The sequence below is a fragment of the Miniopterus natalensis genome, chromosome 2 (assembly GCF_054644295.1).
Source record: "Miniopterus natalensis isolate mMinNat1 chromosome 2, mMinNat1.hap1, whole genome shotgun sequence".
In the NCBI taxonomy this organism is placed as follows: Eukaryota; Metazoa; Chordata; class Mammalia; order Chiroptera; family Miniopteridae; genus Miniopterus; species Miniopterus natalensis.
This window is the reverse complement of record NC_142082.1, coordinates 140,162,369-140,187,621: the sequence shown is the minus strand read 5'-3', so window position 1 is coordinate 140,187,621 and position 25,253 is coordinate 140,162,369. Positions and strand designations below refer to the sequence as shown.

General features: G+C 38.6%; 1 protein-coding gene across 4 annotated transcripts in view; it reads left to right on the top strand.

The window, feature by feature from the left end:
• The window catches only part of EIF4B (eukaryotic translation initiation factor 4B), a 30,695-nt gene that overhangs the window by 3,392 nt on the left and 2,050 nt on the right, over window positions 1–25,253 (top strand). Inside the window, exons 2-14 of one of the 4 annotated variants that reach the window (XM_016201325.2) lie at window positions 4,618–4,755; window positions 6,025–6,233; window positions 9,256–9,372; window positions 11,242–11,296; window positions 11,952–12,086; window positions 15,892–16,035; window positions 16,131–16,304; window positions 19,848–20,076; window positions 20,940–21,037; window positions 23,020–23,233; window positions 23,781–23,836; window positions 24,418–24,523; window positions 24,811–24,883. In XM_016201325.2, coding sequence (XP_016056811.1) covers window positions 4,618–4,755; window positions 6,025–6,233; window positions 9,256–9,372; window positions 11,242–11,296; window positions 11,952–12,086; window positions 15,892–16,035; window positions 16,131–16,304; window positions 19,848–20,076; window positions 20,940–21,037; window positions 23,020–23,233; window positions 23,781–23,836; window positions 24,418–24,523; window positions 24,811–24,883 — 1,748 coding nt within the window. Of the gene's footprint in view, window positions 1–4,617; window positions 4,756–6,024; window positions 6,234–9,255; window positions 9,373–11,241; window positions 11,297–11,951; window positions 12,087–15,891; window positions 16,036–16,130; window positions 16,305–19,847; window positions 20,077–20,939; window positions 21,053–23,019; window positions 23,234–23,780; window positions 23,837–24,414; window positions 24,524–24,810; window positions 24,884–25,253 lie in introns of all 4 variants that reach the window. The other 3 variants (XM_016201324.2, XM_087814658.1, XM_087814656.1) reach the window with 3 other exon arrangements.

Here is a 25,253-nt window from a genome sequence, read left to right as displayed (position 1 = left end):
TCCTCCCAACATTAATCTACTGTTTCTTTGTATTTACCTGTTCTGAATATCTTATGCAATATGTGGGCTTTTGTTGCTGGATTCTTTCACTTAGCATGTTTTCAGGGTTCATCTGTATTGTAGGATGTATGGGAACTCAGTTTTTATTGCCAAATTGTCTGGCCGTTTATCTGTTCATCAGATGATGGACATTTGGATTGTTTCCAGGTTTTTTGCCTATTATGAATACTGCTGCTACGATCTTACACAGTTTTTTATGACACTTTCTGACTTTCTTGGGCTGTGGTTACTGAAACATTCAGAAGAGTTGATAACCCTATAAAATAAGTGGGACTTATTCTGACAAGATCTAAAATTAAGAAACTTGATTTTTTTTTTTTTTAAACCTATCTTTATTGATTTCAGAGAGAGGGAGAAAGTTGAAACATCAGTGATGAGAGAGCTGTCATTGGCTGCCTCCTGCACGCCCCCCTGATGGGATCAAGCCGACAACCCGGGCATGTGCCCTGACCAGGAATCTCCTGGATCCTAGGTCAATGCTCAACTGCTGAGCCACACCTGGCCTGGCAAGAAACATAATTTTTGACAAAGCCTCATCTGAATATTAAGAGCTATGTGAATTCCCCTTCCTAAATAAGAAGTACTAGATTAAGAAAGGTGCAGGAGTGGGGCAGCATTGTACATCCGAAAAGCTTGATTGCTTATAAGTACTTTAAGATGTCTTCTGTTTTGAAGCATAGAACTGGCAGCCAGTCTATAGATTTTATCACTCCAATATCTGCCAATTGATGTTTTTATTACCAATACAATGGAGTAATAACAGGAAAACATTCTGAGAAAAATAAAGTGTATTTTTTACATGCTGCAGCCTGATAATCCTGAATACTTGGTTTATTGTGATTACTTCTGCAACTATACTTTATGTAGGGCTAACATGTCTTTTTATTTATTGATGTGACAATAACACTTAGAACAGTGGTTCTCAACTGGGGTCAATTTAGCAGTGTCTGGAGGCACTTTTGGTTCTCACAGTCAGGTGGGGACTTTGCTCCTGGCATCTAATGAGTAGAAGCTAGAGGTGCTGGTAACATCCTACAATGCACAGGACAGTCCCCCCAACAGAATTACCTAGCCTACAATGTCAGTGGTGTAGAAATTGAGAAACTGACTGAGTTAAGTTGATTGTATTTATTTTTGTATATATCATAACAAACTATTTAGGCTACAGATGTATTGTCTCTTGTTTAAGGTCTTATAGTCTTAGTTTTGAAAAAAATCCCTTCTTTTTAAGATCTTTCATTTAACCAATATGAGTATATAAAGAGCTTCACAAGTACATTCGGCCTTCTATATCCACAGGTTTCACTTTGGCAGATGTCACCAATCGCTCACAGAAAAAATATTAGGGGAGAAAAGGTTATGTTTGCTGGCATGTACTATGTAATTAAGTCCGCAGTGGTTGCATCTATACAGACAAAGTACACTTTCTTCTTGTCATTATTCCCTAAATACAGTTTATTTACATAGCATTTGCGTTGTTTTTGGTATAAGGAATCTAGAGATGATTTACAGTATATTGGAGGATGATTTAAAATACTGTCATTTTATATAAGGGACTTGAGCATCTGAGGATTTTGGTATTCATGGCTGGAATTAATCACCATGGATACCTAGAGATAACTGTACCTAGTGCTTGATCAATAAGTTACAATTGTAATTGAGGCATCGGGCAGTTAGAGGATTTGATAACGTTTCTGGGACATACATTCCCCCCCACCTTAGTCCAAGTGGGTTTGATCTTAAATTGGGGCATGTTTTGTTTCTTTTGTGAGGTTGTTGGTTTAACTTTTTAACCAATTCAATTAAAGAAAAATAAGAGTTGGATCAGTTCAATCATTGTGGCAGGAGATTGATAAACCTAGGGTATTAAATAATGTTTTACTTATAAAGAAGAGAACATTGTTGAAATCCTAAACATATTGTGGGCCTATATATTGGAGGAGCAAAGGGCAGAGAGGATTTAGATAACATTGTTTCTCAGTTTTTTTTTAATAAAATGGAGTAAAGCAAACATTGGCACCCACTTTGGATTTATTGATTTTACTATTTACAGGCTAGTTCCTTTAAATCTGCTGCTTATATTGTGACTGAGTCAGTGCTGCTAGATTTAAAGGAACTTAAGTTAGAAATCTTGTGAAAGAATTTTAACCTGTCTTTAAATGAAATCTATCATCATCCAGCATGGATTTCTCAACCAGAAATTTTTAGAGGGAGCAGTGACAGAATCAGGGGACATGGAGATGCATGATTTGAAAAGGTATTCTAAAACAGTGCTATAATTTTTTTAGTCATATGTAGTTTATTTTCAAAACTTCAAATAACATTAAAGGATGGCAGGAGACTTGTCAAGAGTCAAGGGGTAAAAATTGAGAAATCCTGATAAAGAAAGTTGACTTAAGTCAAAATCAGGCCAGAGGGCAAGTTAATTTCGGATTCTGCGGTTTTGTTATTAGATATGTATGTAGAACAAAGGGGAAAGGGATACCTTAATCAAATTCTTAATAATCTTATGTTGAACTTGACCTCATTGTATGGACTAACACCTAGTTCTATTCTGATTGTCCCAGTGCCCAGGCAGGTTAATAATTGGGTTAGCTAATGATACTAAATTAAGTCCTATGAGAGTAAGGCTCTCTAGCTAGCATCTTACTAGTCCCAGACACTATTTTTCAACTAGATCTAGGATGTAGAGAAAACTAAAATAAGCCTATACACTATAAGCATTCTACCTCACAGGTATGTTTTATGTCTTACTCAAATTAGCTTTTTAGACTTTCCCCTAGCCTTTGCGTATGAGCCAGGAGCAGTATCACTGCTATAGTACCCAACCTCTGCATAACCACTTTCTATGGAAGCATAGACTAGATCCAACATATAACCTGCTTGATCATAAATTATACTTTTGGAGCAGGAGTAGTATTAGTTCACTTGAGAGAGGCATGGAAACTTCACATTCAAGGCCATCTTTTCCCTGTATAATTGCAGCTAAGTTCATCTGGTTTGCACATTGAGACCATAATACTTCAAGTTCTTATTGTGTCCTAGAGGTTGTTCATAGCAAACAAGACTTTATAGGAATAAGTTGGATTTTAAAAGAAAGGCAAGTACCAAGTGAGAGAGTGCCTTTTTTAGTTAAGCAAATGGTACATCAAGTTACAAATTCTTAGTCTTCTGGATTGAAAATTATAGGAGAATTGGAACATAGCAGGAGGAACTCATGATTATAAAAACCATGAAACTAATCTTGGTTACAACAAAGCTCTTACTTTTTTTCTTAACCATGTAGTGATTGCTCTGGGGGCCAGTTCTAGAACTTCAATTAGTCCTTTCAGCTCTTCTACATTAGCTGTTGATTGGTGCCATCAGAAGTTCTGAGGACTAGATAGTCTAAGAGCCAGTCAGTCCACTAAATGGAGTCAGTTGGAGATTCTTGAAGATTTCATAACCATGGAAAACATTTAAATGTGTTGATTCTTAGGGATTTCTTATTTATTCCCTTTAGTATAATATCTCGTTTTCATATGTGGTGTTAAGATAGGGAAGGAGATAATTTTTTTCCTAGAGGGCAGAGAGATCCAGCTGTTTATATGAATCTTACTATTTTAACACTTTCAAATGACAGTGAGTACAGCATTTTACCACAATTATTATAATCTGCCATAGAACTAATAACAAGCTTCTTAGAGGCTGGGACTCCTGTGGGAAAAGCTCAAGACTTGGTATGCAAAACCCTGGGTTTCATTCTAGCTCTGCCATGTGATAGTTCTGTAACTTCAGCATAATCATTTCATCTCTCTGAGTCTTAGTTTCCTTTTCTGTAAATTTTGATAGCAGTGATTCCTACCTTCTGTGGTTATTTTACAAGTATCAAACAATCTTCAAAAATGTCATACAGAAAGTTATAGGGGTAGGGATTTTGTTTTTGTTTCTTTGTATCCCAGGAGCAGTGAATGTAGTGACCTGTCTTAAAATGCAAGTAGTTGCTAAATTAAAAATCTCAAATGATATATGAGTCAATATAGTAGGAAATAAAAGGTTGCCCCCACCCCAGCCTTTCTCCACAGAAGGCACATTTGAAAATCTTTCTAGACCCTTTTCCATGCAGGTTAATGTGTGTTTAAACAAAAGGACTTACATAATATGTATTCCGCAACTTTTTATTTTTTTACTTCTCGTTGGACTTTCTGTGCCAGTGTATTGTGTTTTCTCCTTATTTATATCTGCATAGTATTCATATAAATGTGCCATCATCAATCCTTTGATGGACTTTTATGTTGCTTTGTGTATTTGTTTTATTTGTGAGAGAGAGAGAGAGAAACATCGATTGGCTGCCTCCTGCATGTCCCCTACCAGAGATTGGGCCCTCAACCTGGGCATGTGCCCTGACGGGGAATAGAACCAGCAACCCTTTAGTGCACAGGACAAGGCCCAGCCAACTGAGCCACACCAACTGGAGCTATGTTGCTTTCTTTATAAATATATTTAACAGTAATGCATTGTACAACCCTGCAAATACCCAGGTATTGATGAATAATCTTTCTGGCCTTTTTAAAACAGCAAAAAAGAAGAATAAGAAGGGGAAGACTATCTCCCTAACAGACTTTCTGGCTGAGGATGGAGGGACTGGTGGAGGAAGCACCTATGTCCCCAAACCAGTCAGCTGGGCTGATGAAACAGACGACTTGGAAGGAGATGGTAATTTTTATTTTCCATCATTCTTGGAATTTTTGTTACCTTCTAAATAAAACCTATCCCATAGTAGTGGTTCACACTTGTAATTTGAAAGGAACTTATTTTGTAGAACCAGAAATCTGCGTTTATGTATTTTATGGAATTTGGGGTTTAGGCTTTAGGAGCTTGTAATAGGGACTAAAGTGATTCAGGAGAGCTAGTTCTAGCTCTTGCATTAACAGATTTTTCTTACAGTAATGTCCTTTTAAGTCTCATTCTTAGTTGAAAAGTAAGAACTAGATTATTTCCTTTTGAGTCTAAACTTCTGTGATGTCCTCATATCATAAAGTGATACTGCAATGTAATCTATAAGCTTTTTATACTCAGAGCCAAGGAATAATTAATTCTAGGAGCTGTTAGTATGAAGTCACAGTGCTCCTGGATAAATAAAAGTGATCTGAGGAAAGGGAATAGGAATAGTAATTATGGTGGGAAAATAAAGAAGTCATTGGGGTGTCACTCAGACAAGTTCTATACTTCAAGGTGTTGGCAGGAGCTATATTATTAAATCATTGGGTATGGCGTAAATCTGATTACCCATTTTTTTTTTCCTAAAAGCTTTCATTGTAGACTAAAGAATACTTTTTCTTTTATAACCTATTTTCATAATAAATTTCACTGATTGTACTTTACATAAGTGTTGATACCTGAAGTGCATATTCATGGGCAGTGCCATAGGGACAGAATTGATCTTTTTTAAAAAAGAATAAAGGGAGAATAAACCATGAAGAAAACACTTTCTTTAGCTGAAAGGTAAGAGTGAGAACAGTTGGAGTGGTTAAATGCGTTTGGAGTGAGAGGGACCCAGGTCAGAATCCTGGCTCTACCATGATTACTATCTACTGCTCTACCATCTTTGTGACCTTGTGCAAGTTACTGAAATCTGAGCTTCCTTCTTTGTAGAACGAGGAACAGTCTCACAGGATTGTTAAAAAGATAAGATGGGTTGTAATGAATGTGAAGTACCTAGCACATAGTAACATTCCATAAGTAGTAGTTGATGGTCTCTTTTTTCCTACATAAGGAATAAGGGATTCTGTTAACAAAACCCTGGGCCTTGAAATACTTAAAAACAAATAGACTTGAGTCTCTGCATTGCTATTCTGATTCTTACATTACTTGTTTGTTTCTTAGGGTAGCTTATTTAATAGTTGGCACTTAGTATAGGTCGTCTTATTCTACAATGGCAGTGAGGGAAGTTTCCTCTAATTTATGTCCACTTTTCTATCCTAGTTTCAACCACTTGGCACAGTAATGATGATGATGTGTATAGGGCACCTCCAATTGACCGTTCCATCCTGCCCACTGCTCCACGGGCTGCTCGGGAACCCAATATTGACAGGAGCCGTCTTCCCAAATCACCACCCTACACTGCTTTTCTAGGGAACCTGCCCTATGATGTGACAGAAGACTCCATTAAGGAATTCTTTAGAGGATTAAATGTAAGTCTAAAGGGTTAGGCAATTAACTAGATATGGGGGGTAGCATATTGATAGTGACTATCTCTGATTTTCCGTGTTGAGAAAGATTCTAAGGCTGTGTCTAGACTTGGAAGAAGCAGATGTGTGATTAAATGTTTAGGCTCTACAGCTGAGAATGTTCTCATCCGACACCAATTAGACAATCTTAGAAAAATTAACAGTACCTTATTGAAACAAAGAGAGTCGAAAACCTCGTTAAGAAACTTAAAGGTGCCCGGCCGGGCGTGGCTCAGCAGTTGAGTGTCGACCTAGGATCCAGGCGATCGGGGTTTGATTCCCGGTCAGGGCACATGCCCGGATTGTGGGCTCAATCAGTGACTCTCTCACCATTGATGTTTCTATCTCTCTCTCCCTCTCCTTTCCTCTCTCTGAAATCAATAAAAATATATTTAAAAAAAAAAAAAAGAAAGAAAGAAACTTAAGGTGAGGTACCTGGTTAAATGTTAAAAGGTATAAAGTTTCTCTGAACTCAGCCATTCTGATAATGACACTCAGGCTTATATCAGAATTACTGATTTTTTTTATAAGAATACATTTAACTTAGCAGAGATATATTTATATTGACAAGTTTTGCTCACATATGATAGAATTTACAGTGATTATAAACTTGTTTTAAAAGCTTAAGATACTATTTTTTATTAATTTTATTGGGGTGACATTGGTTAATGAGATTATATAAGTTTCAAGTGTACATTTCCATGATATGGTCTGTTCGTTGCATTGTGTCAAATCATCTTCTGTCATCATACATTTGGTCCCCTTTACAGGCAACAGTAGGGTGGTTACCAGAGGGAACCACCCTACTGTTGCCTGAGTCTATGAGTTTCAGTTTTATATCCCACATATAAGTGAAATATGTGGTTCTTAGCTTTTTCTGACTGACTTATTTCACTTAGCATGATACTCTCAAGGTCCGTCAATGTTGTCGCAATGGTAGTATTTCATCTCTTATGGCTGAGTAGTGCGGTATATTTCAAAATGCTGTTCTAGAAAGTTCCAGAGTATAGAGGTGTTCAGAAGTTCTTTTTTCAAACTTGGATTAAAAAAAATACTTAGGACTTAAAAAAATGAAACAATGAGTAACAAATAGGTTTCTACTCTATTATGTTTTTCTCCAGTCTTTGCCAGTGAGAAAACACTAAAAAGTACATTTCTTCTGCCCGGCCGGGCGTGGCTCAGTGGTTGAGCATCGACCTAGGATCCAGGCGATCGGGATTTGATTCCCGGTCAGGGCACATGCCCGGGTTGTGGGCTCGATCAATGACTCTCTCATCATTGATGTTTCTGTCTCTCTCTTTCCCTCTCCTTTCCTCTCTCTGGAATCAATAAAGATGTATTTAAAAAAAAAAAAGTACATTTCTTCTAAGAGGTTGCTCCCTCCTCTGGTGTTTTGATGTGATTATTTTTGATTGCCACCTACAGATTTTCCTGTTTAATTATGTAGACCAACTAGAAGGCTGACCTCTTCTGTTTGTTTGCTTGTTTGTTTGTTTGTTTAATATATCTGTATTGATTTCAGAGAGAGGAAGGGGGAAGGAGGGAGAGATAGAAACATCAATGATGAGAGAGTCATTGATCGGCTGCCTCCTGCACACCCCTGACTGGGGATCGAGCCCGCAACCCAGGCATGTGCCCTGACCAGGAATCAAACCACAGTATCCTGGATCCTAGGTCAGTGCTCAACCACTGAGCCACTCCTGGCCAGGCAGGCTGACCTATTCTTTTTTTTTTTTTTTAAATATATCTTTATTGATTTCAGAGAGAGGAAAGGAGAGGGAGAGAGAGAGACAGAAACATCAATGATGAGAGAGTCATTGATCGAGCCCACAACCCGGGCATGTGCCCTGACCAGAAATCGAACCCCGATCGCCTGGATTCTAGGTCGATGCTCAAGCGCTGAGCCACGCCTGGCTGGGCTGACCTGTTCTTGATTTCTCTCTAGTGGCCTCCTTTTGTAGAATGTTGAATAAAATCTCTGGTCTATTCAGGCTTTTCACCTTCACACTCTGGAACTAGTCTTTAGCTACTTCCCCCCTTTCATATTTTGTTCCTTTTTCTACTGTCTCATTAGTTTAATTAAACTAGAATTTTTAAAAGACTATAACAAAATCTATATCTCAGGAGCCAGAATAAATATCAGATCAGTGATCCAGAAGATAAACTTGAATATAGTAACGCAAAAGGGTAAGGAAAACAAATGTGAATGATGGAAAGAAGATGGCAAGAAAATAATCAGAAGTGTTTGAAAACACTTTCAAAATTGGACATGAAGAGTACGTAACCTGCTGTAAATAATTAATAAATAAAAATTAGTGCCAGGAAATGTTCTATGAAACTTTAAAGGAAAGAATCCTGCATTTACAGTTAGAAAACACAAGTTAACCTCAAATAAAAACCTAGTCAGTGTAAGGTTTTTCCTGTTCCTCAAAAAGTAAAAATTCAGTGGTTTGCCATCTCAGAATTCAGCAGAGGGGGTAGGGGTGAGGGAATTTACAATCCAATGTTTGATTCTACCAAACTTTCATTAATGCATGAAGACAATGGTTCTCAGGTAAGTAAGGTTTCTGAAAAATATACTGCCCAGAAAATTTGGGGCAATAATTGAGTTGACTTTCTGAAAGATAAAAATTGGAAGTATGTATTTAAATGAACTAAAGTAAAGACATAAAGAGAAGACTAAAATAAGCTAATTGTGGAACTGGCAGTTGCTATTAATTGCAAAATAACTAAAAACTACTGAACTCTTATTTTTAAGGGTTAAATTCATATTCAGATTAAAGATGTTTAATAAGGCATACAATGAAGTCTGTGTTCTATTCTGATTTGCAGTGGTTTTCTGCCTGAAGACAACCAGGTTCTTGTGTTTTTAAAGAAATTTATTGCATTTAATGTACAGTGGTCAAAAGAGACAAATGAACCAGAACATTGATTTGGGAAACTTTTGTTTTGTTTTGTTTTGTTTTGTTTTGTTTCTTTACTCCAGATCAGTGCAGTGCGTTTGCCACGTGAACCCAGCAATCCAGAGAGGTTGAAAGGTTTTGGTTATGCTGAGTTTGAGGACCTGGATTCCTTGTTCAATGCCCTGAGCCTCAATGAAGAGGTAAAGAAAATAAGAGTGGGGAGTTTGAAGGGTGAGAACTGACAAACCTGGTGTTTTATCAAACTGGTATTTTTTAATTGGGTCAGTAGCTGTTTCAAAGTTTCCCAGAATATCTACTTAGAAAAGCCTGGGTTTTTTAACAATGTAACACTTAAGTGTCACAGCTCACTTCAAATTCAGCAGGCCCCAATAATTCAGGGAGGTACTTAGGTGGAAAATTGTCAAAGAAATTCACCATACCAAGTCATTCACTTACAGCCTTGCCTCAGCTCTCCTGGCTTTGCTTTTTCAAAATAATCTGACCAGATCAAGCCAAGTAGAAAAATCATATTAATCAAGTTAGTGTTAGAAGGCATTATCTCATTTCAGGGAAGTAATGCTGTTTTGTTGTGATTTTCAGAGGGTTCGGAAACATTTCTCACTTGAATGTAGTTCGTAATAAATACATGCTCTTAGGAATCTTTTACAGAAAAATGACAGTAAACATTCAGTCCTTCTGCTTTTTAACATTGCCCATAGATGTTTTTCTGTCCAGACACATTAGAGGTTAAGTAGGGAGAGGAGATTCAGATATTAATACAAGAGGGGGAAATAGGGATTAAATCTAACTGTAATACAGTTATTATGTGATTGGTGCTATATGTAGTGATTCTTAGGCTAGCCCAAGCAGGATATTGAAGCATTTATTTACCTTTTAGTGATGGAAGTTTCTAATTTCTTTTAATTCCAGAAATCCCTCTGTTGAGAAGATAATTTCCAGTGCCATTTGTGCCATAATTCTATGGTCCAGATCGGCCATTTGACATGATTAAAATCAACACCTCTTAATTTTTCCTGTCTTGTAAATTGAGTACCACTTTGATAATCTGAAGAAAATGTTAGTTAGAAGTAAAAATTTACTTATTTAGTTAAATATATGAAAAGCTGAAGTTATTCCAAAGTATTTCTTAGATCATTTTTAGGTTTTATTAACATTACTAATTTTTAACTTCTCAGTCTGGATTTTAAAAAAGAATAGCATAGCGGGGACAGGTGTGAGATAGAGGGGATCAGTGGGGGAAAGGGAGACATCTGTAATACTTTGAACAATAAAGATAATTTTTTTTTTATACCATACAATTATCTGAAGTTTGCTGGATTAACTATTAAAATGTTGCCATGCTCTAGACTAAGGAATTGCTTTGTATTTAGAGATTTTATTATAGTAGTATTTAATATAATTCTGGATACTTTAAAATTCACTGTTATCCTTCTTCAACTATAGATTCTACTGTGAAATGAGGAAAAATCAGCAGTAGAATTAATTGGGTTCAATGTATATAAATAATGATATGGGAATGGGAAATCAGAGGGTATCCTGGAGGAACTGATTTACCCAAAGGTAATATTAACTGAAAGAACTTGAGACTATACACAGAGACCATGATTTAAGCAACTTTGTGATACATAGTTGTAAGGGCTCGGGAAGTGCTTGAATAAATAATTACTCTGGACCCAAATGTGTCTTTTATTTAGCTAGTTGTCTGGGAATTATTTTTAATTTATTGTACTTGATATCAAATTGCCTTTGATAGGTGAAAAGTTAAATTAACTATATTCTGTGAAATTTGGCTTTATAAAAATAGTGAGTTAATTGACCTGACATCATTTAAGCCCACCTTAACTTTGTTAATTTTAAGGGGTTATCTCAGTTTTCAGGTCTTTATAAAAGATTCTTTAGCCAACAAATTGGAGTGTTGGGTAGATTACAGTGTTTTTCCTTTATCTTCCTTCCCCCAGTGCTTCTGCTATGCCCAGATGTTCAAGGTCACTCATGGGATTTGTGCATAATGGGGCAAAAGGTTGGTTAATATGGTCCTATGCTCTCAGTCTCTAGGTAACAGGAGAATTCGAGTGGACGTTGCCGATCAAGCCCAGGATAAAGGTAAGAAAGCTGACAGAAGTTCTCCTGTTTTGTTATTGTCCTAGGATGACAAAGCAGGATGCCCTTTCCCAGAAAATGTTAATCAAGATAGATCATGGTTTTCCTACCTTAATCTAGAGCAGTAGTTCTTAACTAAGGATGATTTTGCCCCTGGAGACATTCGTTGATGTTTGGAGACATTTTGTGTTGTCATAACTGTGGGGAGTGCTACTGACCTACAACAGAAGCCAGGGACTAATCTGATAGTGCATAGGACAGCCCCCCACAAGAAATAATTATCCAGCTCAGAATATTCGTAGTGTTGAGGTTGAGGAACCCTGATTGAGGTAGGTGAATGTTCAATGTATAATAAATAGATTAGATACCCAATAGCACATTGAGCACAAAAGAGGCCTAATTTATGTATATATCAGGGTTCCTTATACAGAAGTTAAGACAGATAAGCATTAAGCCAGTAGGAGTAAATATGAGGAAATATATCATTCAGTTGAGTTGGAGAGTGTACTTATGGTGTCTGGGGTAACTTCAGGACTCTGCTGTGGTGTGAGCAAGAAATACAGTAAATTGAGGGTAGTTTTCTATGTGTGGGGGAAATACTGCACAAAATGTTTTTGTGAGCTCACTTATGTTTTTATTTTGTTTTATATATCTATAGACAGGGATGATCGTTCTTTCGGCCGAGATAGAAATCGGGATTCTGACAAAACAGATACAGACTGGAGGGCCCGTCCTGCCACAGACAGCTTTGATGACTACCCACCTAGAAGAGGTGATGATAGCTTTGGAGACAGTAAGTTCATTTTTACCAAGTTAATTTTTTCTGTGTTTCTTTCTCTCTTTTCTTGGAGACAGTTTATAAAGAAACCCAAGAGATTCTACAAAGTAAAATACTTGAATTAACAGGAGTTCAGCAAGATTGATGGTTTAAGAGTGGTATACAGTAAGTCCTCACTTGATGTTGTCAATAGGTTCTGCATCTTTAAGTGAAACAGCATATAATGAAACCAGTTTTACCATAGGCTAATTGATAGAAACAGAGTTAAGTTCCCACATTATTGAGAACCTGCTATACAAAGATTGGTTGCATTACTAGCAGCAAACAGTCAAAATGTAATTTCTTTTTTTTGGATTGGTGGACGTTCTTATTTAGGTACATTAAGGCTTCCCTGGGGAAGAAATATTTCAACTGAGACCTGAGGTTAAGAGGACACACATAATGCAGGGACAGGAACATTGTTCTAGGTAGAAGAAACAGCATGTGCAAAAGTGTAGAGGCCAGAAAGAGCTTGGAGTGCTTGATCAGAAAAGCATGGTCGAGGCCCAGAGAGAGGACATGGCGGGGTATAGGCTAGAGAGGTAGTCAGGGGGTCAGGTGTCAGGCCATGTGGGCCCCAGAGGAATCTGACCTTTTTTTTAAATCACCTGAGGGTATTTTTTTCCAATGCTTTTCAGAGAGAGTGGAAGGGAGGGAGACAGACACATTGATTGGTTGCCTCCCTGCAAGGGCTGGGGATCAAGCATGCAACTGAGGTACGTGCCCTTGGCCGGAATCAAACCCGGAACCCTTCAGTCTTCGAGCCAATGCTCTAATCACTGAGCCAAACTGGCTAGGGCAAGGACGAGTCTGACTTTTATCCTGAGGGTCAGAAGGTGCCACTGCAGGATTTTAAATAGGGAACCAGTGAGATCAGGTCTCTGAGGTGCACTGTGGAGAATGGGCTAAGGGGGCAGGAAGCAAGGTGAGGGTGTGGGGGGCTAGTATGGGTGCTGTTGTAGTTAGCATGGGCTGGCTGCTTGCCCCCATCCATCTAAGAGGCTGCAGGAATGCACCTTGAAGGGAGTTGGGACTTCTGGGCCCCCGTCCATGCTTGACCACTGACTCATCTCGTGGCCTTCCTTTCCTCTCCTGGCTTCTCTGTCTCCTCTAAACAGATGGTCAGACACAGTGCTTCTTTGGATAAGGACATTCTGTTCCCCTGCTCCCTAAGTGGCAGTGCACTGGGGGACTGCCTCCCTCCTCCAGGGCACTGTTTCCCCACCAGGAATGGAAAGGAGAATCAGTCAAAATGTAAATTTTTAAACATACCTTTTAAAATAACAAAATTCACTTCAAAGAAACTAAATGTCTGCCATGTGCCAGACATTGTTCTAAGTTCAGGCTACAACAGTGAACAAAACAGACAAAAACCCTGTCCTCATTGGACATTGTTTATACAATCTGCAAATAAAAGATAATTTTAGAGAAGGGGAATAAAGAATGTCATGGGGTAGGAGTTTTGTCAGACCTATACCACCTAAGTCCGACAAAAGCTTTGTAAAATGTTTGTGGAGAAAATTATGCAACTTGATTAAAATACGTGAAGAAATACTCAACAATGTATGTATTTTTAAAATGGAAAGAACCTACTGTTCAGTAAAGAAATGGCTGAGTAGTGGTTTGTTCCTGTAATGACTACTTAATAGCATAGCATCCATGTAACAGTGGCGATAAAATTCAAAACCTTTTGAGGGGGCAAAAATGTAGAAATTTGAAAACAGTATAATATAGTATTAATACGTAAGTTGTAAAAATGCATGCATGGTGATATAACCACCCCCAGGATTGTGGATAGAGGGTGGAGGGAGTCCTTTAACTACAAATACTATTCTGCTTTTTAAGTTTAAAGATGGGGGGGAGGGAACAGCAAAATTAATTTTATATTTGACTTTACGGTGAAGTCTTCATGACCCAACAAAGCCTTGGAGAGAACTACCTGAGGTACTTCACTTTGGCTTTTTTGCAAAATGTTCTGTTGTTAACAGGAAGAAATGGCTTTTGAAAGAAAAAGTAGACGTGCAGACCAAAGGTCCTGATTTTAATCAAGGGCCACAACTGTTTTCTCACCTCAGAGCTTGAATTTAGAGGAAGTAGGATGGATACCAAGAAAGAGTTGAATGTGATGTTATCCAAAGCTGCCAAGTTTGTAGGACTGGGTTATGGCCCCATAGTCAGCTCTGTCAGCATGTTAAACTATACATGTGAAGAGATCAGAGACTCCTATCCCAAGTATTGGGCCCATAAAACACACTCTGAAATTCTGCGAAATCTCAGCAAAAACTTGTATATTTCCTGGCTGTCTTAGTAATCGTGTACTAATGTGCTTCTTTTCTTCACTGTTAATCCCTGTTTTCTTAGTGAGTAGTACAAGCTTATAATCATTTTAATATTATCGAAACAAAATTGTGTATAGAGTTCACTCCTCTCCTGAAATTAAAAATATATTTCAAAATAAACACAGCAGATTTTTTTGTATGTTTGTTTTTTGAATTCTGTTTTAGATGCTCTACTGTATATAATTACTTGACTAGCATTAGCATGTGCTTTAATTTATAAATTTAAACTACCACAGAATGTCTGTTCACATAGACAAAATTATGTTCTTTGCAAAATGAAATGATTGTTTAAAAGGAAGCAGTCATAAAATTATTGTCCCTCTTTGGCATATACACATCAATTATTAAATTCAAAGTATTTTGGGGGTTTTTTAATCATGTTTAGAAATTGAAATTTTTTTATATAAAAATCTGGGTTCCCAGCTTCTCTCAGAAAATTGAAAGATCTAGCAAGTCAGCTGAAGCTAAATCACCAGTACCCCCTTTTATAAATGAGTTATACTTTCCACAGTTGCCACCTGAGCTACTATTTCTTTATACAAATTTCTGGCATTTAGAGTCTTCTGGCATTGATATTCTTGTATATGTGTGTAAAATATAGTTTATAATGTACTTTTTTCAAACAATATGTTGTGAACACATTTTGTAATTACATTTCTCATTCAGTTTTTAATGGTTGCTTTGTATGGGTGCCTCCTAATTTATTTGTAAGAAAACATTACAATGGACCTCCTTTTGTACATGTGTCTAGTTATTTGCTCAGGAAAAATTCCTAGAAATTGAATTGTTGGCCCAGAGTGTATACATAATTTAATACATAGTTCTGAAACAACTTTGAGAGTAGTTATACTACTTTAAAATCAGTAGTGTGGGACTTGACTTTCTCCTCTAAACTTTGTCAACACAAGATGTATCACTTATTTTAATCTTTGCCATTTTGGTAGTAGAATATGATGCCCTATTCATTTTAGTAATAGACAACTCATTGTCGTGTGTTGCATATGTTTTTCTCACTTTCTTTGCCTCAGATTTGTGATGTGCATATTGTTTTTTCATGCTAAACTTTAAGTGATCTCTGATTGGATCTTTGGCACCAAGGATAGAAGATTTCAAATTTCAACTATATTTTCTTCTGATATTTTGTGTTTTAATATTTTAATCTTTAATCTTGGAAATTCATTATGGAATATATTTTTCTCTCCCCTAACTTCCTCCAAAATTGTTAATTAGCCCAGCAATGTGTATTGGATTACTAGAGATAAAATTTAGGTCAAATGAATACTTTAATTCAATACAAATTCTTCCACTATATAATGTAACTTATTTTTATAAAAATGGATACAGCAATGAATATAAACTCATGAAACCAAATTGACCTAATTGGCTTTCTTATTTCTTTAGTGTCCAAAAAAGATGGTGTTATTTCTCTCTCTTCCCTTTAGAGTATCGAGATCGAGATCGTTATGATTCAGACCGATACCGTGATGGGTATCGGGACAGTTATCGTGATGGCCCACGCCGGGACATGGATCGATACAGTGGCCGGGATCGCTATGATGACAGAGGCAGCAGAGACTATGATAGAGGTCATTATAAAACATCATTAAGTTAAATTACTTTGTTTTAAATTCCTTCTCGTCTCCAGTGTGATGATCACAGTTTAGGGTGTATTTATTTACAGGCTATGATTCCAGGATAGGCAGTGGCAGAAGAGCATTTGGTAGTGGGTACCGTAGGGACGATGACTACAGAGGAGGCGGGGACCGCTATGAGGACAGATATGAGAGACGTGATGATCGCTCTTGGAGCTCCAGAGATGATTACTCCCGGGATGATTATAGGCGTGATGATAGAGGTAATCATTTCCTTTTGCTTGCTTAATGGTGCAGACCACTGAATAAACTGATGGGAAAATTCTCAGTTATGTTCAAACCCCTTAAATGGGCACAGGTAGAATTTACATATTGTAAAGGGTGCAGCAGAGCGTAATGGAAAGCATTGGATATGGGTGACATAATGGAAATAAAGCAAAGTCTATTTCTAACTTCCCTTAATATATAGATTTTTCAGTTAAAATTTATTGAGTAAACAAAGTAGGAAAGGAAAAAAACATTGTCATACATTTTTATGATGTGATCTCATTTAATAAACTACACTTAAATTGGGTAGTGTTATTCCCATTTTTCTAATGAAGGCAATAATACAGTCTCATAGCCAGTAATTCACACTATTGGGTTCAAAACTAAGCATTGCTGATTTTAATGCCATTATTAATTACCACAGTAGTTATTAATTAATGCTAAGATGCCAGTGTACCTCTTCTAAAATGACCCTATTATTATAACATTTATATAAAAACCTGGAGTTACAAATCTGACCTCTTAGAAAGTATTACTAAATGGTCACCATTTGTATTCTGACTTTAGTGATATCGTTGAAAAAGTAAGGTAACTGGCCCAGAATTTTTATTTATTTATTTATTTATTTATTTATTTATTTATTTATTTATTTAAATATATTTGTATATAAATATATTTATATATTTATTTTTTTATATGTTTATATATAAATATATATATATTTACTGATTTCAGAGGGAGAGAGATAGAAATATCAGTGACAAGACATTGATCAGCTGCCTCCCGCACGCTCCCTGCTGGGGATCGAGCCCACAACCCAGGAATATATCCTGACCAGGAACTGCAATCTTCTGGATCATGTGTCAGTGCTCAACCACTGAGCCATGCCGGCCAGGCTAGCCCAGAATTTTTAGACAGCAACACCAGTCTTTTAACATCCTTTTGTCAGCCTACCCAGTGTGGCTCAGCAGTTGAGCATCAATCTATGATCCAGGAGATCGTGGTTCAGTTCCAGGTCAGGGCACATTGCCTGGCTTGCAGGCTCGATCCCCAGCAGGGGGTGTGCAGGAGGCAGCCCATCAATAACACTCTCTCATCATTGATGTTTGTATCTCTCCCTCTCCCTTCCTTTCTCTGAAATCAGTAAAGACATATTTTAAATAAAAATTAAATTTAAAAAAATTAACATCCTTTTGTCAGCCCTGTCTTGGTACCAGGTGTTTTATATACATCATCGACTGTAATTTCAAGTAAGGACAGTAGACCTGGACAACTAACAAAACACAGGGGTGTTGAAATGCCACTGCAGTAAAGTTTTTTCCTCCTCCCTCAAACAAAAATAACATTCCCAGTTTTTTTACAAAGCTTTTAATTCATTCTTAAAAGCATTGTTGTTATCTATTTCCATTTAAGAAACCTATAAATAATAGCTGGCATTTATTAAGCATTTACTCTGCACCAACATTGAGCTGAGTTCTCATACAAGTATTATCTAATTATAAGAATTCTTTCTGGCATAGGTAGGTACAGTTACCATCTTCACTTGTGAGAAAAGTGAAGGCTCAGATGTGTGCATCAGGTCTTTGACTCCTATTTCTCTCACTCCATTCCCTCCCCCAATAGCTGTACACCTGAGGGTTTTTTTCTGGTAACCTTACCTACTCCCTTCTCTGACCTACCCCCTTGTCTCTCGAGTCACTACCACTGCTTTTGTTCAGGCTTCAGTGCTATGCCCACATTACTAACAGATTTCTCTGCCTCACTTCATTCTTCACACTGGCCCAAATTGTCTTTCTGGAACAAGATCTAATTAGATTATTCTCCTTTTAAAAATCTTCCTAGTCTCAGGCCCTGGCTGGGCAGCTCAGTAGGTTAGAGTGTCATCCTGATACACCAAGGTTGAAGGTTTGATCCCTAGTCAGGGCTCATACAAGAATCAACCAGTGAATGCATAAGTAAGTGGAACAACAAATCAATGTTTCTTTTTCTCCCCCCTTCCTCCCTCTCTCTAAAATCAAAAATTTTTTTTTTTTTTTTAATTAAAAAAAACACACAAAAAAACCTTCCTAGTATCTTCATGGTTTGAAAGATACTTGTGATATACAAGGGCCTTCACTGTTCTGCCTTCAGTTTACCTCTTCAGTTGTCTCCCATCCCTTCCCCATCTGCCCTGGTGGTTGTGTGTTCAGTTTTCAGGACTCAGATGTTAGCACTTTGAAGCCTTTATAGGCTTCCCCAAACACTACCCCAGTCTTACACCTTTCATATGGATAAAGTCCTGTTTTGTAGAACTTAGCATACTATACTCTTTTTAACTGATCCTCCCACTAAATTGGGCTTCTTGCAGACAGGAACTAAAAACTTCCCAGCCATTGAATTCTGGCCTTAGCACAATTTCTGAAATATAGGTGCGCAAGTTATTTGTTGAGTAGATGAATAAATGGAAGTTATGAAAGGGGGAAGAGCAGTAAGAGTTGCTTCAATAATAAAGATTTCTAACCTTTGGTAAGTGTGAAGACATGCATGGGAGTGATAAATACCAAGTTCAGTATAGTGGCTAAGAGAAGGCAGCATAGCTGGGCATGTCGTCAGAGGGAGGGTACTCAGGTTTCAGTGGTTTTCAGAGTGTTTTACTACATCAGGGTGGTTGGTACACAAAGGCTTTTCTTTTTTTTCTTTTTTTCTTTTTTTCTTTAATTTTAGAGGACGTTTATTCAAGCTGGGGACAGTGAAACAAGAAGTCAGAGAAAGGGGGGCCGTGGGACAGGTTCACAGGGTGTGCCTGGGATGAGCTGCCACTGCCCATTGCGCTCTGGTTACAAGCCTCATGGGGTCCCTTAGAGTTTAGGAGATGCATGCCTGTGGGGGAAGGAAAGCTTGCACCTGGGACAGAGAGCGCACATAGGCTTTCTTTACCTTCTGTATCTTTTGTATGTCTGAAATATTTAGGATAAACACTGAATTTGAGAAACACAGTTCTCTTGAAACACTCAAGTTTATTTTGAGATATGCTGACCACTTGAATCCAGGAAGAAATCAAACTCCCTTTGAGCTTATAGTCAGATATTCAGTGTTGCATACTTTGCTCTGTGAATCACCATCAGATTTCTGTTATGCACAGAGATAAGAGTGTAAGACTAAGGTCTGCCCTGTCATAATTGTTACAAGCCCTTAACCTACTGCAGTAATCCATCTTCCAGCTGACATTTGAACAAGATACTTCCATGTAGTAGTTTATTGTAGTTGAAAATTTCTTCTCAGGTAATAGTAACCATGATAAAAAATTGGCTTATCATGTAAATTTGTACGATTTTTAGTTTTTCCCTTAGCCTGGTACTTTATCATGGATGTAGTAGTGGAAAGATTGATTGGACTTGGTTATTTAAACCACCCACTTTCTAATCTCCCTCTTACCTTCTCTGCTGGATTGGCTAGGCCACTAATCTGAATCCCATGTAAAAGCTCTGTCTGGGAATCTGGCTTTCAGCCATCAGCTTCTGATTTTGAAAACCTATTACTTAGAGTTTTATTTAACTTAGGTCCCCCCCAAAGACCCAAACTGAATCTAAAGCCTCGGAGCACTCCTAAGGAAGATGATTCCTCTGCTAGCACCTCCCAGTCCAGTCGAGCAGCCTCTATCTTTGGAGGAGCAAAGCCTGTTGACACGGCTGCTAGAGAACGAGAAGTAGAGGAGCGGCTACAGAAGGAACAGGAGAAATTGCAGCGTCAGCTGGATGAGCCAAAACTAGAACGGCGGCCTCGGGAGAGGTGAGGTTACCATCAGTATAAATTTCCATCTCTGAATCCAGTGGGGGCATTACATCTCCAGGGGCACTTGGGAAATTTGCATGGATGTTAATTGGTTGTCATTTATCAGCATCTAGTGTACGTGGGCTGGGGCTGCCAGGTGGTCTGTAGTGTATGGACAGTTTAACCCAGTTACGTTGCCTATCCCTCACAGTTTTCAAAAGGCCTAATTGGTTTAATCTGTAACAAATATAAATTGGTGGTACTTTAATACAGGAGTCAGCAAATTACGATCTGGGCCTGTTTTTATAAGTAAAGTTTATCTGGGCCTTTGAGAAAATTTTGCAAGCCCGGTTGTAGTATATACAGTAAAACCCCCACCATGGTGAGGTGGGCAGATTTACATCTTTTCAATTTACTAGGGATAAAGTAGAGAGAAAACATTTACTTTTACTTGTGTGTACGTTGGTTATACTAGCTAAGTGTTACATAGGATACTAAACGAGTCATTACAGAATATTTATTGTTAAAAGGTGGCATTGGCTCTTATAGGGTAGAAACCTTCTATAACAATGTTCTGGACAACTAAGCCCAGTTTTGAATGACTTGCAGAATTATGTTATCCGTAAGGGAGTGCAGTGTTGTAGATTATGTAGGAGAATGTTCTTAACCCTAGCTAATGCTTGCTAAAATATTTGGAGCCAAAGTATCTTAGTGTTGCAGCTTTCAAGTGGTTTAAGGAAAAAAGAGACAGATGCATGCACATGCCCATAGATAAAGCAAGTGTGAAAAAATATTAAGTGATGGTTCTTGAGGGGTAAGCATGAGTTCAAGGTGGTCTTCACTGAGCTGGACATATATATTTTGTTAAATCTCTTATACAGACACCCAAGCTGGCGAAGTGAAGAAACTCAGGAACGGGAACGATCAAGGACAGGAAGTGAGTCATCACAGACTGGGACCTCGGCCACTTCTGGCAGAAGTAAGTCAGACCAGGGTGGGTACCATATTATTGCCCTTTTCCATAACGTATCCATAACCAAATTATGCAGAGACTTTGGGGTGTTAAATTCAGTCCTGGACTCTTTATTTGGGTTCCCTGGATTGACCTGAGTTTTATATCTCCTGCTCTGAAAAATCTGAGAAATGGGCACCAGAGAGAGACTTAAATGATCTGTTTAATAATTTTCTACTAAAGAGTATACTTGACTGTTACATTTGTCCCTACATTCTATGTATAGAAATCTCAGAGTTTCATTTATTCAGAATAATGTCTCGGGTGATGATACTCTGCTTGCGATCCTTCCTCATTTGAATTTACTGATTGGTCCCAAGCATGGTTAGTGCTTTGGAAACTGAATGGTTCAGTTAAAACCCCTTCCTTCCCTTAGTATTGAGCCAGTGTGGTTTTCTAAGGCTTCGCCTACTTCGAAATTGATTTGTACTTGAGCATTTCAAAACATGGCTCAGGGCTGGGCTAACTTGGAAATAGTTGTCCACATGTTGTATAAGTTTTCTGGAAATTACTCATGCTGGAGTAGGTTCTTAGTAACAGGATGTAATGCCTCTTTGTACCCACGTAGGAGTATGATGAGGGGTTGATTTGTATCCCTACTTTTGAAGAGCTTGCCCTTAAAATGTAAAAAGAGTCTGACAAAATAAACTCAGTTTTTTGTTTTGAATCCTCACTCGAGGATTATTTTTCCATTGCTATTTCAAAGAGAGAGAGAGAAACATCGATGTGAGAGACACACATCGATTGGTTGCCTCACCCAGGGCCCGAGCCTGCAACCGAGGTACGTGCCCTTGACTGCAGTTGAGCCTGGGACCCTTCAGTCCGCAGGCCAACGTTCTAACCATTGAGCCACACTGGCCAGGACAATAAGCTCGTAGTTTTGAGGAGACACTTGGTGCTTTTTAAAAAAATACATGAGTACGTTCTGGCTTTCATAAGTGTATAAATTTGATTATGTCGTGTTTAGTTATGTATCTGTGTGTGTTGAGCCTCTAAGTTGATCAGTGGTTCCTAGAGTTTGAGATTTAACATAGGTCCCCTTTATTTTTATACACACACACACACACACACACACACACACACTCTCTCTCTCTCTCTCTCTCTCTTTCTCTTTCTCTTTCTCTCTCTTTCTCTCTCTTTCTCTCCTCTCTTTCTCTCTTTCTCTCTCTGTACAACCATTTTGACAGAAAAGCTATAATCCTAAAATAAAGAATACTTGCTCATGCCTAAGGAAAGGTCCAAGGCTATCCTTGGAGAGTTGTTTTTCCAATTTCTTTTGCATCAGTAAAACATTTTCTCATATTTTGGGAGCCAAGTTAGAGTCGGTATTTAAGAAAAATGATAGCCCTGGCCAGTGTGATTCAGTGGTTAGAGCACCAGCCTGTGGACAGCAGGCTCACATGTTGGATTACCAGTCAGGGGCACATACCGGGGTTGCACGTTTGATCCCTGGCCCTGCCTGGGCGCATTCAGGAAGCAACCAATCAGTGTGTCTGTCTTTTTTGCTCCACCTCTCCCTCTCCTCCTTCTTCTCTTCCACTCTTTCTAAAAATCACTGGAGCCCAGCCATTGTGGTTCAGTGGTTGTGTGTCCACCCATGAACCAGGAGGTCATGGTTCAGTTCCCAGTCAGGGCACATTTCTGGGTTGTGGGCTCGATTCCCCAGTAGGACGCGTGCAGGAGGTGGCCAATCGATGATTCTCAACATTGATGTTTCTCTCTCTCTCCCTCTCCTTCCCTCTCTCTGAAATCAATAAAGCATTTTTTATTTTATTTTTTATTTTTTTAATCATTGGAAAAAATATCCTTGGGTGAGGGTTAACCAAAAAAAAGAAAAATGATAGCAATACTGTGGAGGTGGACCGTTTCCCTCTCTGTTGAGATCCTGATAGATGGTTATACAATAAGCCTTTTTCCTGATAATTTGACCTCCCACTCTGACTTCACAGATGCGCGAAGGAGAGAGAGTGAGAAGTCTCTAGAAAATGAAACGTTCAATAAGGAAGAAGACTGTCACTCTCCAACTTCTAAGCCTCCCAAACCTGAACAGCCTCTAAAGGTAATGCCAGCCCCTCCACCAAAGGAGAATGCTTGGGTGAAGCGAAGTTCTAACCCTCCTGCTCGATCTCAGAGCTCAGACACAGAGCAGCAATCCCCTACAAGGTGAGTCAGCTTGGAAGCAGCAGTTGGTTAGCTCTAGAATCTTAAATATTGTGATGTCATGATTAAACATGCCCTATGGGGAGTTGGCCTTAGAGAGCATCCATCCCTGTCTTTGCTCTCATAGTTCAGATTCATTGGAATACTGGAGCTGGCTCCTAAGCACCAATTGTTCCATTTTCTAGAGTTTTTATAGCTAGTTGACATCACTTTGGTTACTCAAAATCTGCAAATACTTATAAATCAGAACCCACAGCAGCCACATATTGGCAGTGGCGGGAGGGGGAAACTACACCCCTAAGTCTTAGGATCCTCATTTGTAAAATAGAGAATAATATTAACCTTGCGTGATTGTGATGATTCTAGAGGACATGACACTTAGTGTTCAAGTAATTGCTTTTGTTGTCGTCTTTCCCGTATTTTAACGTTCCTCAGTGTTATGTATTTTTAGTTCTCTGTAAAGCTTACTGCACTTGGAGAGTGATTATAAGTTTCTTATCTCTTCCGTCCTTAAGATGACTAATGATGTGATTACATGTTTTCCTTCTAGTGGTGGGGGGAAAGTAGTTCCAGCTCAACCATCTGAGGAAGGACCAGCAAGGAAAGGTAAGACCAAAAGGAGAATAGGTTTTTTTTCACCTAGAGGCCTCAATTAAAAAACCTATAAAGAAGTGATGACATACTGAATTCCAGTGTATTTTGTACTTGGTTTTGTGTTAAAGGTTCTTAGATTATCTGCCTTTTCTTGCCAGTAGAGGGCAGGAGTGGTCTCTTTAGAGAAAGCATGGAACCCTGCCCTTTCCTGGTAAAACATTTCTTTGAAGGCGGGATGGGGGGGAGGGGGGGTCAGAAGGAAAATAACATGCTTGGTACAGATTAGAAATGTCAACCATCTGTAAGGCCAAGGTCACTCACAACAGCATCATAGCTCTTATTACCAGTTTGCCTTTCATGGTGGCGTAATCCTACAGTGGAACTTTTTCGTGGATTTTGTTTGGGGGGAGGCGTGTGTGTTATATATAGAGAGTGCGTGGGAAGAAGGGCTTAGGAAGGAAGTCTGGGTTGGGGTGAGGTTTAATTTCCCTCAGTACATGTGAGCACATTTTTCTCCAGCCCTTAGGAAACCTAGGAGAGGAGAGGAAGTATTTACTTGCCTTCAATTTATTTTTGCATTTCCACTCAAGCAGATGAAAATAAAGTAGATGGGGTGAGTGTCCCAAAAGGCCAAAGTGGGAACTCCAGCCGTGGTCCAGGAGATGGAGGGAACAAAGACCACTGGAAGGAGTCAGACAGGTATGCGTGTTCTCTCTCTAGTCATTTGTAACATTTGTCTGATGCTTAGACACCCATGTCTTTGTAATTAAGAAGTTCTTGGTTCTCCAAGCATTGCCAGATCTCCTACTGTGAACAAACTAAAGTCAACCAATATAGACAGTTACAATTCTGAGCATCTAGAAATAACAAAGTGTCCAGATAGCAAGGACTGTTGACTGGAGGTGCCTGTTGAGTGCCTCAAAATTGCTATGGGTGTTGGGAGAGTCTTCTCCTAAAGATGTGGTCTCATACTTGCATCTCTGCAGGAAAGATGGCAAAAAGGATCAAGACTCCAGATCTGCACCTGAGCCAAAGAAACCTGAAGAAAATCCAGCCTCCGTAAGTGTCAAAGGATTGCCCTCAACTTCCCTTAGCTTTTCCTCCCTTACATTTGGGCTAGAAACAGAGTGGTTGGAAATAAGGCACTGCTGCTTGTTTGAAATAGTGAAACTGTAGCATTTTCTCTCTTCTACCTTTCACTATTTTCATCCCCTTTTCAAGATGAAGGGTGGTGTGTGACTTGGATAACAACACATGTGCCTGCCTCTGACAGCTACTGCTCTCCCTAGCTGTGGAAATGCTTCAGTGGAAAATGCTAATTAGCAAGCAGGTGGTTTCGATCTGGACTAAAGTATCAGAATCCTGTTTATTAGCTTTTGATGAGAGATTTCCAGACCTTGGTCACTTTTATCACTCTTGTCTATTACAG